The 16922-nt window shown below is 35.0% G+C and overlaps 1 protein-coding gene across 1 annotated transcript in view; it reads left to right on the forward strand.

Moving 5' to 3' along the window:
• The window catches only part of Hecw (Hecw ubiquitin protein ligase), a 263186-nt gene extending 246378 nt beyond the window's left edge, over positions 1–16808 (forward strand). The window contains 6 exon segments of the mRNA XM_023163118.2: positions 9137–9275; positions 9278–9366; positions 9476–9742; positions 9957–10254; positions 12810–13060; positions 15873–16808. Coding sequence (XP_023018886.2) covers positions 9137–9275; positions 9278–9366; positions 9476–9742; positions 9957–10254; positions 12810–13060; positions 15873–16131 — 1303 coding nt within the window. The 3' untranslated portion in view covers positions 16132–16808.
• The last annotated feature ends 114 nt before the right edge of the window (positions 16809–16922 follow it).

Here is a 16922-nt window from a genome sequence, read left to right on the forward strand (position 1 = left end):
TAACAGATTGTCATTACCTACGTATACATTATTTTCGCATAATGAAGAGCTTTAGCAATTTTTTGTAAGAACAGATTAATGTCAACTCGATATTCCAAAAATTGTTCATGGCTGGTAATGAATTCAGTTGTAGCTGCTTCAACTATAAAGTAAACAAATAGTTTTTGCAAAAAATCAAATATTGAGTTTCAAATTTTGAAGCATAAAGTATTTTGTACGATTACGATATATCAAATGGTTTTTTTTAATTTAATCATTTTTTATACAGCTTCAGCTTGATACTGATAACTTTCATTCGAAATTTTGTTCATAAATCTTTTTGTCTCGAATCATTTTGAACCACAACTCTTTGAACAAATTGCCCATTCAATACTATCACTTCGAATGATTGGCCTAGGCCAACAGCCTAGGAATTACAAAGTTAGTTATAAAACTAATTTATTGTTTTAAGGTATTTGAATTCATTCTCATTTTTCACAACATTGTAAATATTTTGTTTCCTTTCATAAATTGCTTCATCACACCCAACAGATAACAGATATCGATTTAGGGGAATCAAATTGTTTCATGTTTTATTGATCGGTAGTCGATTGCAGTGCGATTTTCGATTTTTTTTCATTGCTCCGTGTTTCAAGTGCTCTACCATGTGTTTATACCAGAAAGTACACTAACAAAAGGTATTGTTCAATTTTTCAAAACTTCAACTCATCCATCATTGGATGAGATCCGACTAATAACATTTTCTTTCTGCCCGTGTGCGACATCAGATGCAGCAAAAATAACAATTCCGCGGTAAACGTTACCAATTAAATAATCATTTGCAGAAAGAAGAAAACATCGAGCGGCCAGGTTAATCATACGTTGAAGTGAAATTGTTATAAATAGGGCTTACCTACATGTATGTGAGCATAGCCTTTGGTCAGGCATAATGTGAAAACCGCAGTTTATCGAGTAAACGGTCAGAAATGATTAATAAATTAAGTAATCTATGTTACCAACAATAGATATGATTGGATAGAAGGCCGAAATATTCTTCCTCGTAAATGTGTATGTGTAAATATTATACGTATATATTATGACTCGATCAACTAACAAAAATAACTGAACTGCTGTGTATGGTGTAGTTTATACAGGCGTGCTAATGAAAAGAAAGAAAAGAAAAACAAAATTTATTGCCCAAGAGAGATGAATCCATTTACAGGACAAAATGCAGTATAAATAAAGGCTACTTGAGCTAAATATATAACAAAATATTGACATATTAAGGATTCGACAAATCAAGAAATGAATTCACATATATGATCGAATTAAGAAAAAATATGACATATTAATTAATTATTATTTGTAAATAATATGAAATGAAGACAGTGAGCTAGATGATGGTTTGTTCAATTTTGGATAATATGGTCTTCAGTGGATCGAAATTAATATCGCATTGACTGCAGTGGGTATTATAATTTTCACACATCAAATTTATAGGAGACACTTTTCCAAGGTTGGATCTAATAAAAGGGGTACAGAAAGTGATCTGTTTACGTGTAGTAGCTTTGCAATGGAACAATGCAAAATTTTGTATGACATTATAATACTTGATGAAACTCCAAGAAAGGCAGACCGAATCTTTGAAGTAGTGTGGAGTGACCAGTTCCTCTAGCAGGGTACACGCCAACAGTTCTAAATGCAAGAAACTTCAGAAAACGCCTTTGCCCATTTCCCAAGGTTTTCTTATGTACATTATAGAGAGGATACCAAATCAAAGTAGCTTGGAGCGAACGAGAGATTTATAAAGTATGGTTAAGGCAGTAATATTGGTGGATGATTTACAGTTGCGCAGAACAAAGCCAAGCATTTTTCTAGCCGATGCCGCGTATTGGTGTAGCCAACAAATGTCAACCCGCTGTCGAACGTCACCCCTAGATCTTTAACAGCTTCTTCGCAAATGTGTATTTCATCCTCGAAATTATAAAAATACTCAATTATAATGGCATTACGTGTAAAAGAGCAAACATTGCACTTTTTAATATGCATTGCTAATTTATTGATTTGACATCAGTTATCTATCCGGTCTAATTGAGACTGGAGGTAAGAGCAGCTCTCTATACTTGTGATAGATGAAAAGATCTTCAAGTCGTCTGCAAAAAGTAAGTTTCCACACGAAAGCTCGGAGGTGAGATTTTTCATGAAGATGGGGAAAAGCAGGGGTCCCAGATTGGAGCCATGTGGCACACCGGATGGTGATAAGTATAGTACAGAAGCAAATCCGTTATAAAAAAACAGCATTGGTTCTCTGATACAAATAAAAGCGTAGTTAAGTTAGTGAGATATTTGAACCCATTTGAGCTATTTTCTCTAGTAAGATGAAGTGGCTTATTCTGTCGAAGGTCTTTGCAAAATCTGTGTATATAACGTCAACTTACCCTTTTCTGTATATTGCTTCTATCAAAAACTGCTTGATACCTACTGCAGTGTAATGAAAATTGAACAAATACAGTACATAATGGAAAGGACGTTTTTCTGAACATATTTCTAGCACAATATTTGTTACTAAAAATTGAGTAATAAAAAAAACTGAACTAGAATTTGTTAACATGCTCTAAAAAAATACTTTAAAATTAGGTAAAATCCATCATTTCATTACATTACACAATTTATATGACATAAAAGCCGTTTATGAGATTTTCCTATAAACAAACATACTTTTTGTATTAAATAATTGTAAGACAAGTCGCAACAAACTTTTAAATTTTATGAATTGTGTGCAGTAATAAATTGGTGGATATTATTTGATTTGAAGTTTATTTTCTCACTTTAGAGCGTTTGTAATACCATTTATGATTTTTTCTCTTTAAACCCTTTTATTTCCATATCCATATCATCGGGTTCATCGAAAATCTTTGATAATCCGCCATATTGAATTTGGAGTAACGTCATGCTATTTTCATTAGTAAACGGTTTCATTTAGCTTGCCCAGTTTGTTTGTTAGGATCAAATTTATTTGACCCCTTCCTGTTGACAGATTGATCCAAAATATGGTACAAACATTCAGTTTTGTTGAAAATACAATTCAATAAATTCTGTATCATTTCAAATCCAAGACAACTACCTCAATATGGGTATCAAATGACAGGGCTTGACTAGTACTATACGAAGTGTTCTAGTACTAGTACACTTTGAAAAAGATGCAAATTCAAGATGACCGCAGCTAAAAAATGGTAGATAACATATTACCTTGTAATACTGAGGCATTAAATGAAATAAATAGAATGAGAAGAATTGAGAAACAAAATTAGAAAATAATAACTTGAAAATAAAATGAGTAAAAAAAAATGTTTATGTTGAACGATTTAGGGAGCCATTTTCCTGCATATTTGAATACTGAGAAGTTGGTATTGAATATGGCAGCATTTGTTTCTATATAAGATATTGTGTACGGGTCGATATTAACCTTGAAGTATCTCCTCGATTTAAAGTTGGACAATGTGCCATTGATTCCCAAATACAAGGATTCTTTGGTCAGAAAAATTTGAATGGAGCTTAGCATAAGTTCATTTCCATTTCGAGAATTGTATTGTTCATTTCATGTTGTATCGTAAGTATTAGGTATTTCAGAATAATATACCAATTTCCTAATGAAACATGTTGTGATAGATTTGTAATATGTGTAACACTATTCAAAAGCCACCTCGGACTTGTTCAGTGCTGTGCTAATACGTTTATATTGAACAAGCCAAATAAAATTGAAAAACTGTAAAATTTCTTTGAATTGTAATCTTAACCTTTATGCAAATAAACTTGTCAACGAAGTATCAAACTCAATAAATTGCATTGACAACATTTTTACTGTAATTTCCATTCTCCGATGAGAATGAATGCGATGGGTTGTTTTCTAACCAAAAGGGCCAGACATTCAGTAAATACAGTTTTAAATAAACAAATGTCTAGTGCGCAACTGTTTATAAACAAATAATGTTTGGAATTTGATCAAGAAGGTCTTTGTTGTTGACAGAGTCACCAGATTCTGATCTCGAGTTGAAAACACATTTCATTTCTATTTTCGGAAAGACACTCAAAAATTTTGTGGTGGTCTCGTTAATAAATCACCGACCCGAATTGAAATGTGGAAATAGAATAAAATCCGCTTCACTTGGTAGTACGAATATAGTACGTCTGAAAATAACATTTTCCCAGCATCGGAGTGCAGTGACACGCCCAACACTTTGTTTTTCATTATGTTTCTGAGTAAATATAATTCATAGACAATAAAATGTGTCATTGTACAGTATCAGTAGTGGTTATCAACTTTGCGTCTGTGAAATTTTTGTGTAAACAGGAAGAGATTAGATTTTGCCTCAGTTTTTTTTTTTCGAGAAACGGGTATTGTTTTTAATCGGATTTAGATTAATATCTGAAATATTGTGAAAATAGTGTATTATTCGCTGAGTATCGAGAACAATAAATATAGTTTGAAAAAACACGCTTTTGAAGAACATCGAACTAAAAAGTTGAAAATATTTTTTTTCAAATAAGCCTAAAACAATAACGAATAACGAAAAATACTAGTATTATTGTGAAAAAAGCGTGGGCGCTAGATATACAAAAAATGTGGCACAAAGCCCCCAGGCTTTTTTCACAATAATACTAGTATTTTTCGATCGTTATTGTTTTAAGCTTATTTAAAAAAATATTTTTAACTTTTTAGTTCGATATTCTTTAAAAGCGTGTTTTTAGGTGTACATTTTACGATAACGTTTTCATTGTTGAAATCCATACTTTGGTTTGATTTCAAATAATCGAATTAGATTTTTTAAAAATTTATCTTTCGTTTCGATCAAAACTTTTTTCTATACCAAACCAAACCAAACAAAATGTCGCTAAGACTTATAATTCTTAAAATCCATTTTTTATTTTGATTACCTTTTGAACAACTTATCAAGGAGGTTACATACAGCGTCATCTGCCCAAGAATAGATCAAGCAATAATGTCGATAATTCTGCCAATACAGATCCCGAGCTTGAGAGTTACAAACAGACATACAAACATACATACATACATACATACATACATACATACATACAGGTAAAAAACGGTCCATACATTATTTGAAGAGCTTTAGATATTAGTTTTTTTTAAAAAAGGTTGGTTGGGTAACAGGATCAATTATAAAAAAACAATTTTTTTTTCGACATTTTGAATTTGATTAAATTTTTCTTCAGGGCTCGAAAGGTAGTTTTTTCGTGTTGATAATATTACTATTTTCAAAAACCATCAGACATATTAGATACATATTTTAAAAAATAAAAAACATTGCAACAACCAAATTTCCGAGACAACATCCACACAAAACGACATGAAACATGAAGAATTTAATTAAATTCGAAACGTCGGCAAGAAAACTATTTTTTTTTCAAGAAAAAATTGACATGAGGGTTGTTGTGGGGAGGGGGTGCCTGACTAGTGGTTAATTCTCATTCAAAAATGTGCCCTTTTGAAAACTAAAATTGACGTGTTTGACGATTATTTCACAATCTTAATACCAAATGACTTATTCAGAAAAGCAAATTTTAACTGGAATGTATTCTGTATGTATTCTCTTGCCTTCGGTTGATTCTTCATTCATTTGACAAATTTTTAATATTGTGCAATTTTTGCTAATGTAGTTGCAAATATTTTCACTAGTATCTTTCCCGTAGAGCCTGATAATTCTCGATTTAATCAGTCTCTAAAATCCTATATATGTTTAAAATATGTTTTACCGTTAACCAACTATTGCACCCATACGAACGACAACCCTCGGATGTCGAAACTTGTGCGAGCTAAGGACTAACGAGGTCTTACTTTTTAATGTATGTAACGGCTTCCGACCTATGGATAGATAATATTATTTTGTTTCTCCAATCTTTGGTTACGTACATTTGTTCACTTCTACAGTTGTCTTAGCCTTGAGGTTTTGGCAGCTTCGATCTGTTTATTCTTTATGTCACGTTTTTCTGATATTATCCTCCGAGTTCTATTTTTGTACTCTCATCATGTCAAGAACTTCCATTGTAACTACTGAATAACCATTCCGATACTACCTACTTATCAAATTAATTAAAATTGAAATTTGCAATTTCAACAGAAGCTGCTAATGAGATTTTTAATTGGAGTGCAGTTATGCATAGCGATATTTTTAGAGTATCTTCGATTTTTGTTTTGATATGTAGATTCACTTTCGGTTGCCTCATTTGTAATTTGTAACGTTACTAATGATGGCATTGACATAATTGATTCCTTATCGTGAAGGATAAAATGTAAAGTGCGAAATGTAGAGCATGATGGTTAGAACGCCCGAAAATACAATAATGATGGAATATTCACATACAGACAATCCTTTGAAGCAGAAATGAGTCTATACATGAAAATAAAAAAAGGAGTAGGGGTTCCCCTTACAGTGGTGGCGCTGCATAGAGGGAAGATGTAAAGCATTCCTCCGTTCCAGTCGGGTTTGAATATCTTAATCTGTTCAAGGGGCATGGAAACTTCCCGGGTTACCTAGCCAGGTTCAACCTGGGACCTGAGGTTTAATGCCACTGTGGCCGGAGTGGGGGGGGAGCCTGAAACGGCAGAGCATGTGCTTGAGAGACGCATGGAGGGAGAGAAAGTTGGATGGCGGGAATGGAGAGCGACTCTAACGAGAAAACGGAGGAATGCAACTTAGGAGTGTGAATGGAAAAAAAAGGAGTGGATTCGCGTTGCGAATGAATGGGCAGAGAGTGTTGTGAGGGATGAAAGGGAACAATGAGGGGCAAGCTGTAAAAGGAATTCTGAGAGGAAAGATGGTGAAGGGTTCGCGCCCTAGTCCTGGCATGGATTTGGTGTGTGAACCTAGATTGTAAATAATTCCTGGAGGCCAGTGTAGCTGAGGTAGCAAGTAGTTTATTGTCGGTATCCTTCTTATTTTTTCTTTGTTATTCAGCAAGGACTAATGTGTATATAAGTGAATATAATTAGTTAAGTTTATGTTGAAGTCTGAATTGTAATTATGTTATTTTGGAAAATAAATGAAAATGGGTATTCTACCTCGCTGCTTTCGTCTCTTCGTGTGACCGGCGTTACGCGTCAACTGCACGAAGAGGGGGGGTGAGTTCGGAGGAGTAGGAGTCTTCCTAGTAGGACGATAGTGGCGAAGCGCGCGGTACGTTGCACTAACAGAACATCCATTTTGATAAAACAATTGTATTATTTGCACGTGTAGTTGAATGCTATATCCGTCCATGGTGATTTGGCCAAACAGACTGAATAAATGACAACTAATTTGTCAGATGTAGTTTCAACAAGATGGCCGTTATCAGTTGTCAAAGTTCGGAAGTCCCTATTGGAAGACCATAGTTGTCTTTAACATCGAATAATATTATCATAGTGATGATGGTTTGACTTCTTTCGCTTTTTTGGCAACCAATGCCAAAAGCATTGGTTTTCGTAAATTAGTCTTGACATTTGTCGAAGTTATTTTGATACCTCTTCAGCTACCTCCTTCTTTAAATCAGAAGGCAGTTGCGTTTCCTGCTCTTCTACGTTCACGTCTTTGTTGCACATCACTTCTTGCTTTTTTCAGTGTTTTCGATGCAGGTATAAAAATCATGGTAATGAAGGAAACCCATAGCAAGCCACTAATAGAACTTATTGAAACGATTGAGAGGTTTTCTACAAAACATGTTCTATAGAAAAGACTTTTTTTTATGTAACATAATGAATAATAATAATAATAATACCGTCTTTATTATCTTCTAATACATTCAAATCAAATTGATCATGTACAGTTCATTTATTATAAGAAGACAAAAGGCGAAGTTCAATTTACATGATGACAAGTCATCATTCAATTGTGAAATGGTGAATATTATTCACCATTTTACCTATTTTCACTTGATTTAGAGTTTTTACAAACGAGATGTTGAGATATAATGGAAATATGAAAACATTTTCAGCAAAATAGAACAGTCGAGAATTATCAATGAGTGTACATTATAAAACAACGCATATTCTTCCGCGATGTTTTGCGTTGCCGAAAGTAGCATAACTGGGAAAATGTATGAATCGCGATAATTTGCAAGGAAAAACACTTTGATAGCGTTATCTTGAACAAATGTTACGTTGTTTCCCAACTGAACTGAATATTCATTACTAGTGTTTGTAATCAACCAGTGAAACAGTCATGTTCCTCAACATTTATAATTTAAATTCGAGGTATAATTCTACAAAATATTAGCTTTTGTCCGTTATTATGAGTCTTTTTTAAACTGTAATATATCAGTGAATACTTATTCAATTCAATCGAAATAAGCATCATTTCAATCAGTACTTTCTTGTAACGTAACACAAGTCTATTAATTTCGTCAGCATAACAATTGGATACACGGATTTAATGAAGCCTACCAAGGCCGTTTCTGCCTGGTCCTTATTGGACCGGGCGGTGATTTGTGAAACTTGTGCGGATGGGCGTTGTCGAGAAGCATTGGACCTCTTCTGCTGACCAGTGCTAGCTGCTGCTCACCCAATTTTTGGTACATTTCGTCGACTTCCTCATAATAGGACTGCTATGATGGTTTGACCCGGTTGCTGAAAGTTATAGCCGCTAACCACCATACAGTAACCAGGATGGTCTTTTATTATGAGTTTTCTCATTTGGGAAGTGTCTGGGTGGCTAATTAGTGTTCAACCACTGTCCTGAACGTCTCCTTTTCCACTTTTCAAGGTTTCGACGTTTTCCTTACGTTTTGAACCACCAAAAACCGCATGGGAGCAGACGCCCAGTTCTTCCGACATCTCACGCACCATTTGTGATTGGTCTGGTCATGGTCCATCTACACCAAGTTCCTCAAACCTTCGTCCTGGATTACTGAAGGTCGACCACATCGGAATCGTGGAGAAAAATTTGCCAAAAATCGCTCAACGACATCGTATAGTAACAAGCTGAAACGAGACAAAATATTAGAATTTTGAAAAAAATTAACCACACAGTAGAATAAATATCCATTGAGATATGGAGCTGCAAAAACACACGACATTAAAACGGACAAACATTTTGAAACAACCTAATACCTAATTTATGACACGAACCTTGAAATGCAATTGCAATGTCTCTTTTTATTTCAGCCTCTTCGAGCAGGAGATTATGTCTTATGTTCCTGCGGTTACTGTAGACACCAGGGCGAACACTACTACTAGAAGTCCCAGGGGTTCCCCCCAGCCATCTCCCATTGCATCGCCGGGCTTGAGTAGGCATCGGGTACCTGCCCCCACAAAAGAGATTTTGAGGCGAAGCTGAGGAACTTCTACAGAAAATTAGAAAGCAAAGGATATGGACAGGGACCCGGAAAGTTCAAGTAAGTCAGACAAATCTGTACATGAACTCTACAGTGGGTTCAGTAGCGTTCCCTGGGGAACCTCTTTCTCTGTGTCAGATTTACGCTCATACCGATATTTTTTCTATAGGTTACATATCAGGAGAGAACATCTTCTGGAAGACGCTTTCAGGCGTATCATGTCTGCCAACAAAAAAGAACTGCAGAAGGGAAAGCTTTGCGTTGTATGGGACAATGAAGAAGGTCTCGATTATGGCGGTCCTTCTAGGGAGTTTTTCTTTTTGCTTTCAAGAGAGCTTTTCAATCCGTATTATGGTCTCTTCGAATATTCTGCCAATGATACTTATACCGTTCAGATCTCACCGATGTCTGCCTTTGTTGACAACTACCACGATTGGTAAGTACCATATTTGTTAAATAGAAGGTATATTTATATTATTTATGAAACAAAAATGTTTCCTATATTATTCAGTGAACAACAATTAATTTCCAGTTATTGTAACTCAATGTTGATTTATTTGAAGATGAAAGAAGGTTATCTGTCTTAAGACCAACTTTGTTTCTCAAACGTCGATTCTGTCAAACGTCTGATTGTGTTCAATTATTTTCAGGTTCAGGTTTAGTGGTAGAGTATTAGGTTTGGCTCTGGTGCATCAGTACCTTTTAGACGCTTTCTTCACCAGGCCGTTCTATAAAGCGTTGCTTCGCTTACCCGTAGCTTTGTCAGATTTGGAAAGCTTGGACTTTGAATTCCACCAGTCTTTACAGTGGATAAGAGAACATGACGTTTCTCTTCAGGGGGAGCTGGAACTGACGTTTGCTGTCACCGAAGAAGTTTTCGGACAAGTCTTAGAAAGGGAACTCAAGCCTGGAGGACGGAATGTTCCTGTTACGGAGAAAAATAAGAAGGTAAGAGGGTTTCTAAGAGACTAGGAATATTAGTATTGTTCAACAAAACGGTTGCATAAAACAAGACTCAATTTATTTGTTTGTTCTTGAATTGAGGTTTGTATTGAAAAAGTTTCTTGAGTTGGTTCAGGTTTTTGTTGATTTCGATAAAGTATAGATGAGTTTCGAGTATATAGAATATAATTTGGAAATGTACAATATCAAAACCTATTGTGGAGTCATAAAGGATTGAGTTCGATGCAATGCATGAGATAAAACTAGTGTGTCTATATGAATAGAACTAGCGAATAATATCAAAATATGCAATATTTATATTGCAACTTCAATACTGATAACAGAAAGAGAAATGTTAGTGTATTACAGTAGATTACATCTGGACGAAATAACGGTGAACAATACTGTCTTAGTACCAAGTGTATGCAGTTACGAGGTCTATTCAAAAATAAGGTGAATGTACAAATTTCATGGAGTTCTTGCCACATGGTCGTGCGGTCAATAAGGAGTATTATCTTCAAATAATGCGGCGCTTGCGAGAAGCAATACGAAGAAAAGTCCGGTATTGTGGAAAAACAATTCATGGCTTTTGCATAACGATAATGCACCTATTAACTCGTCATTGGTTTTTCGTGATTTATTGGCCAAAAACAACACCGTAGGTGTACCTCAGCCACCGTATTCGCCAGATTTCCTACCACTTTTTCCCGTTACCAAAATTGAAGAGACCCATGAATGGATGGCGTTTTGGTAGGATTGAGGAGATAAAAACCGAATCGCTGAGAGAGCTCAAGAACATACCAAAAGGTACATACGAGGGTTGCCTTTTATATTTCGGGATTAGAGAACAAAAACAAATATTAATAATCGAAAATCACTTCATTGGTTTTCAATATATTCCCTTTGAAGATCTATACACTTTTTCATGCGTTGGAACCAAATATCGAAGCACTTTTGCCACTCTGATTGAGGTATCTCATGCATTCTGAATACAGCAACTGCTTCTACAGGTGTCGAAAAACGTTGACCTCTCAGTTTGTTTTTTACGTGCGGGAATAAAAAGAAGTCATTCGGTGCCAAGTCAGGACTATACGGCGGATGACTCACCAAATTGATGTTTTGGGTGCTCAAAAATGCAGTTGTTTGAGCCAATGTGTGAGAGCTCGCATTGTTGTGGTGAAGAGTGATCCGTCTTCGGCGGTTGGTTTTCCTGATTTCTTGGAAAACAACTGGCAAAAAACTGGTTGTGTGCCACTCAGAATTGACTGTTCTGCGTTGTTCTAGTGGTACTGTTGCGACATGTCCAACTTTTGTTGGATATGGCTCATCTTGAAACACCCATACAGTCGACTGCTGTTTCCTTTCGGGCTCATACGCGTAAATCCACGATTCATCACCTGTCACAATGTCATAGACGTGTCTCGAAGTACCGCGATCGTATTTTTTGAGCACTTCCTTCGACCAATCGACACGAGCCTTTTTTTGAGCGATTGACAAATTGTGTGGGATCCAACGCGAACAAATTTTTTTGACAGTCAAATGTTTATGCAATATTGAATGTATGCTGTTCCAACTAATGCCTAAAGTTGTCACAATCTCACGATAGGTCACATGACGCTCTTGCAATATCAGTTCGCGCAGAGCATCAATGGTATTCGATAAACACTGGTCCTTGATGTAGCTTCATCGCCAAAAATTAAATTAAGTTCATCCATGCACTGTTGCTGAGTTAATCCACGTCAAAAGTTGTAAAAAATAATCGCACGAAAATGTTCACGATTTAATACCATTTTTGGTCCGAGATGAATCTCTTAAGCTACTGTAAACAACACAAATAGCGCGCGTATGTTAAAACGTTCTGAGTTATAAGCTCAAAAATGTCCAACTTTGCGATAGAGCTATCAGTTGCCAGATTGCAACACTCGGGTTGCCAAATTCCGAAACATATAAGGCAACCCTCGTATCAGAACTGCTTCGAGGTTTGAAAAAACTCTAGCACAAGTTAATTATATCTGAGGTGGACTACTTTGAAGATGATAAAATAGAAATTGATGAATAAATGAAGATTTTTGGAGAAAAATGAAAATTCACCTTATTTTTTCAAAAGACCTCTTATAATGATATTTATAAAGTAATTGAAACAAACCTGAGCCCTTAATAGTAACTACTAAATACTTTTCTGAATGAGTAATCAAATTATTTTTCATGTCTATATATTAGATAAAAACAGTCTTTTTTTAAAATTTCTACACAACAGGTTTTCTATCACATATCAAGTATACGATTGAGAAGTAAAACAGGCGTAGAATAAAGCCAAAACAATCACTGCTCCTAAACACTAGAACGGAAACATCTTTCTCGACGTGCGTTTCACCAAACAAGTTGGCGCCTTCCACTTCATTTAAAGAACTTCAGAATAAGACATTTTCACCAACCCTGTTGTTAAAACGCATGTTGAGAAAATTGTTGCAGTTCAGGTGTAGTAGTACTTTTACTTGTACTCTCAACTTTGTTATTCATTTTCAAGAAATGCAATCACGGTTTTTTATCATTTTCATCAGGAATATTTGGAGAGGATAGTCAGATGGAGATTAGAAAGAGGAGTGTCTGAACAGACGGAATCTTTGGTGCGAGGCTTCTATGAAGTCATAGATCCTAGGTTAGTGAGCGTCTTCGATGCGAGAGAGCTAGAATTGGTTATAGCTGGTACGGCAGAAATCGACTTGTTCGATTGGCGACACCACACAGAGTATAGAGGAGGATATCACGACCAACATCCGGTTGTGATGTGGTTCTGGGAAGCTATCGAAAGGTAAGACATATCTCAATAATAGTCGATTTGAAAATGACACTAACCCGAATCTACAATCAATTAACATGTTTTCTATGCTGATATTTCAGTAGGCCATATATAAAAATATCAATGTTTCTAGGTTTTATCAGGGAAAACAAATTATAAATTATTTTTTATTTGGTCGTAATTTTGTAAGTGCAGATTTCTGGCATATTGTCGATGGAGTATGAAATATGTAGAAAAATTATTGGACTTGCAGGTATCTCCAAACTAAATATGATGTAGTGATAATTCGATTCAAACTATATTTTACTGAGGAAATTAAAGATTTAAGATATTTTATTCATCATATCCGTTTTTTGAAATATTCAATATAAAATGACTGTGTTTGTTTATTTTTTTGTTTTCGATAGGTACTGCTGTTGATACTTGAAAATACTATTGTTTCTTATTTTGTACATACATTGTGCATTGTACCACATATTCATCAACTAGTGAAACTTCATGTAAACCAAATTAACAACAGTAAATTGACAGATTTCTACAAACGATTTTACAAAATTGCAACATGTATTTCACAACAAAGTAACTTTTACAAGCATATTCAGTACGATATATTATTGTGTCACCTTGAATTTTATTGATATTTCTACTGTCTGCCATTAAGAACAATACAACTTTTATTTCGCTTCAGTACTGATTTTTGCTCCATTTTCCTCCTCAATCCATGGTGTCCTCAGATAATTTTTGTGGTATCATCGTCTCAAACTATATATTTTTTTATTCACTATTCATTTTCTATACAATACTGCAGATCTAATTACTTCATACCTTCATATAGTTTTCCTCTGACATTTTTTTGTCTCCATATCAAAATTCAAACAAATATAGAAAATTCCTAGAATGACTTCACTAACACTCATGGAAATTTTGCTTCTCCTATGTTCAAAAGTGAGACAAATTGAGTCTTCAGATTTCCCTAGCTCGTAAGAAAAACCCAGGCATGTCATCATTTCTTGTGTATTTATTCGTCAAATGTCTTTGGGATCAGTGCCAACAAAATTGTAACAGTCATCATATTGTTTTATTTTCGAGATGGTATGCTGGATACACAAACAGAACACAAATTTAGTTTATTCTCCATCTGCTAAATGAAACAACAAGTTTAGTTTCAGACATATCATCCCACCTCAATTCTAGTCGAGAATTCGCTATGTGAATAATTCAGTCACTTTGGTAACACTGTTGCGACAATTTTCAAAGAAACAAAGTTTTGACAGAAACTCAAGGAGTCTTATACAGAGTAAAGTCAAGAAATTAGGCGATGGTGCCGACGTAGATACTCCAGTCATTGATCTTTTCACTGTGTAATTTTGCCAAACAGCTTCGATGTTCATAGTTGGCCTGAAATGGGGTTTCTTTTACTCTGGGGGTGTATGCCGCTTCTTCTTGAACGTGTCAAATGTTTCAGTGAAAATAAGTCAGGGAGTAGATAGATTGATTGACTCTTAGCAACTATAAAGTTTTTTGAATGTCAAAAGACTTATTTTCATTGAAACATTTTTCACCCCCGGATAGGGGTGGTATCGACCTCCGGTCAGGATAAACTTCCTAGGTAGGGTAAGTGGATTTTAAATCCTATATCAAATCAGTACTGTTAGGCAAAATTATACGGTATCACTCTATTTTAACTTCAAAGATTGGACTAAGAAAGTTGTTATTGCCATCTTGGTATGTTGTTGATGCATTAAAAAAAAAATAAGAACTGTTCTCGTCTAACTCGAAAGCCCTGAAAAAGCTCTGGTAACCAATCGAAGACAACATTTTCGCCGTTTGCTTTTTTCAAAATGAAAAACTTCATATAGACATATGAAGAGTCTTTTGATATTTTTTCATTCGTCCGGCCTCTGACGCTATCTGATGTTCGTATTTATTAATTACCTTAGTACCTACTTTAAGTTTTCCAGTTACTTACGATGGATGAAACTAAGACATACTTTTGAAAATATTAAATACGACGATCACGACTAATTTCGCTTTATTCCTCAGTAAACTCATTGATGACTTTCCAAAATTCTTTCACTTATTTCACTGCTTTGTTTTATATTTCAAATTCAATAAAATTAATCTGGCATTAAGTGTCCTGAAACTTTTCCTTTATGTAAGCTTCAAATAATGCAGTCATACCTCCATCTGGTAACCTCACTTCCAGTTCAGAACGTCTTCAGCTTCAACGTATTCCTGAAATATAAAATTCTCTTCAACGTCACCTCTCCACAGCCGGACTAGGGATTATAACACTAAGTTAACAAACCTCCCAACAGGTCAGGGTTTGTTATATAGGAAGGACTTGCTCTCAACATGCTGCCCCACAACATTATCACTCCTCCTTTAATTTTAGAATAGATCTAGCAGCCTGAATTCTAGTTTGTTTTTCTAGAGCTCTTTGAATCCGAAGTCGATGGTTGTCTGATGTGCTATTCTGGTTTATTTTGTGGAGCTGAGAAATTCTGTGAATTATCAACTGTCTGCTAGTATTGTTGTTGGTACAAAAAACCAGTTTATTTTGTTTTGACAACTCTGGAAATGTTGTCATATACTGCTATATAAACTCCTATCATGAGGTCTCTTCCTTCAGCAATCAAAATAAGCTTGATGACTTGTATCAAATACCGAGTGATTTCATAAAAGTTCTGTGTATTTAGGATGTACAATAGATAATCTTCTACATTTGAAAAAGAACCGCTTGGAAGACTATTCTTTCATAAGGGCTATATATCAAAAGTATTCGCGATATTTGTCGAATTCTTACCAAGTTTGAATTTTCCAGATTCAGCAACGAGCAGAGATTGAGACTCCTCCAGTTCGTAACCGGAACATCGAGCATACCCTTCGAGGGCTTCGCAGCCTTGAGAGGCTCCATAGGACCTCGTAAATTTTGCATCGAAAAATGGGGCAAGCCCAACAGTCTTCCAAGGGCGCACACTTGCTTTAATAGGCTAGATCTACCACCCTACCCTACTAGTGGGGTTTTGTACGAGAAGCTATTACTTGCCGTCGAAGAAACCAATACGTTCGGCATCGAGTAAATGGTACTTAACAGTAATACTTTTTGATTTATTTCTTTGGAAATCTTATTATGATTAGTGGGTTGTTTCCGAATGAGTTAATATTTAAGTTGTTTGGAAAGATTAGGTTCCTGCGCTTTGTTGAGCCAGTATTAAGATGATGGAGTTTCGACTATATTTACTTACCAAATAATAATTTTAATTACCTGTACAGTTTTGTTTGGAGCCATTCAGGTTAAGTTTGTAAAAAGTTAATTTATTTGTGAATAACATATTTTCTGTTATAAATCAGTCATAATATTTATACATTTATTAATGGATGTCTGCGTGCAGGGTATTCTATTGATGGTCAATGTAAATCGGGTCTGGTGTATCAGCCGGTTATGTATATCCTAATAATATATTTTCGCTGTATGAATTTAAATTATTTCATAACTTAGGTCAGATTTTGATATTGTTGTATTAATTTATTTCATGTTTAGTTTTAATAAGTTACCAATGATTATTCTGTTTAAGTAGTATAGCATGTTCAAGTTAATAATGTTGTGATTTCTTTAATTCTAGTCAGTAAATAATATATATTCAGTTACTTGCACAAACGCCGTTTTCGTTGTGGAAATATTAAGATCACGGCCATTTTGGTGATTTTTGCATACATGGTTTGTAACATTCCAGAAAATAAAAACATTTGTTATGTGGGACAGTCTTTATTTGAAACCATTTACCCTCTCCTTTTTCGCCTCGAAGCAATTCCCGCATGAATCATCAGGTAAAATGTTTTATGTTAAACAGTTTTATTGAAAAAAAAAGAT

Source organism: Leptinotarsa decemlineata, unplaced genomic scaffold (genome assembly GCF_025532065.1).
Source record: "Leptinotarsa decemlineata unplaced genomic scaffold, Ldec_3_MD MMD2_tig00001064_RagTag_RagTag, whole genome shotgun sequence".
Classification (NCBI taxonomy): Eukaryota; Metazoa; Arthropoda; class Insecta; order Coleoptera; family Chrysomelidae; genus Leptinotarsa; species Leptinotarsa decemlineata.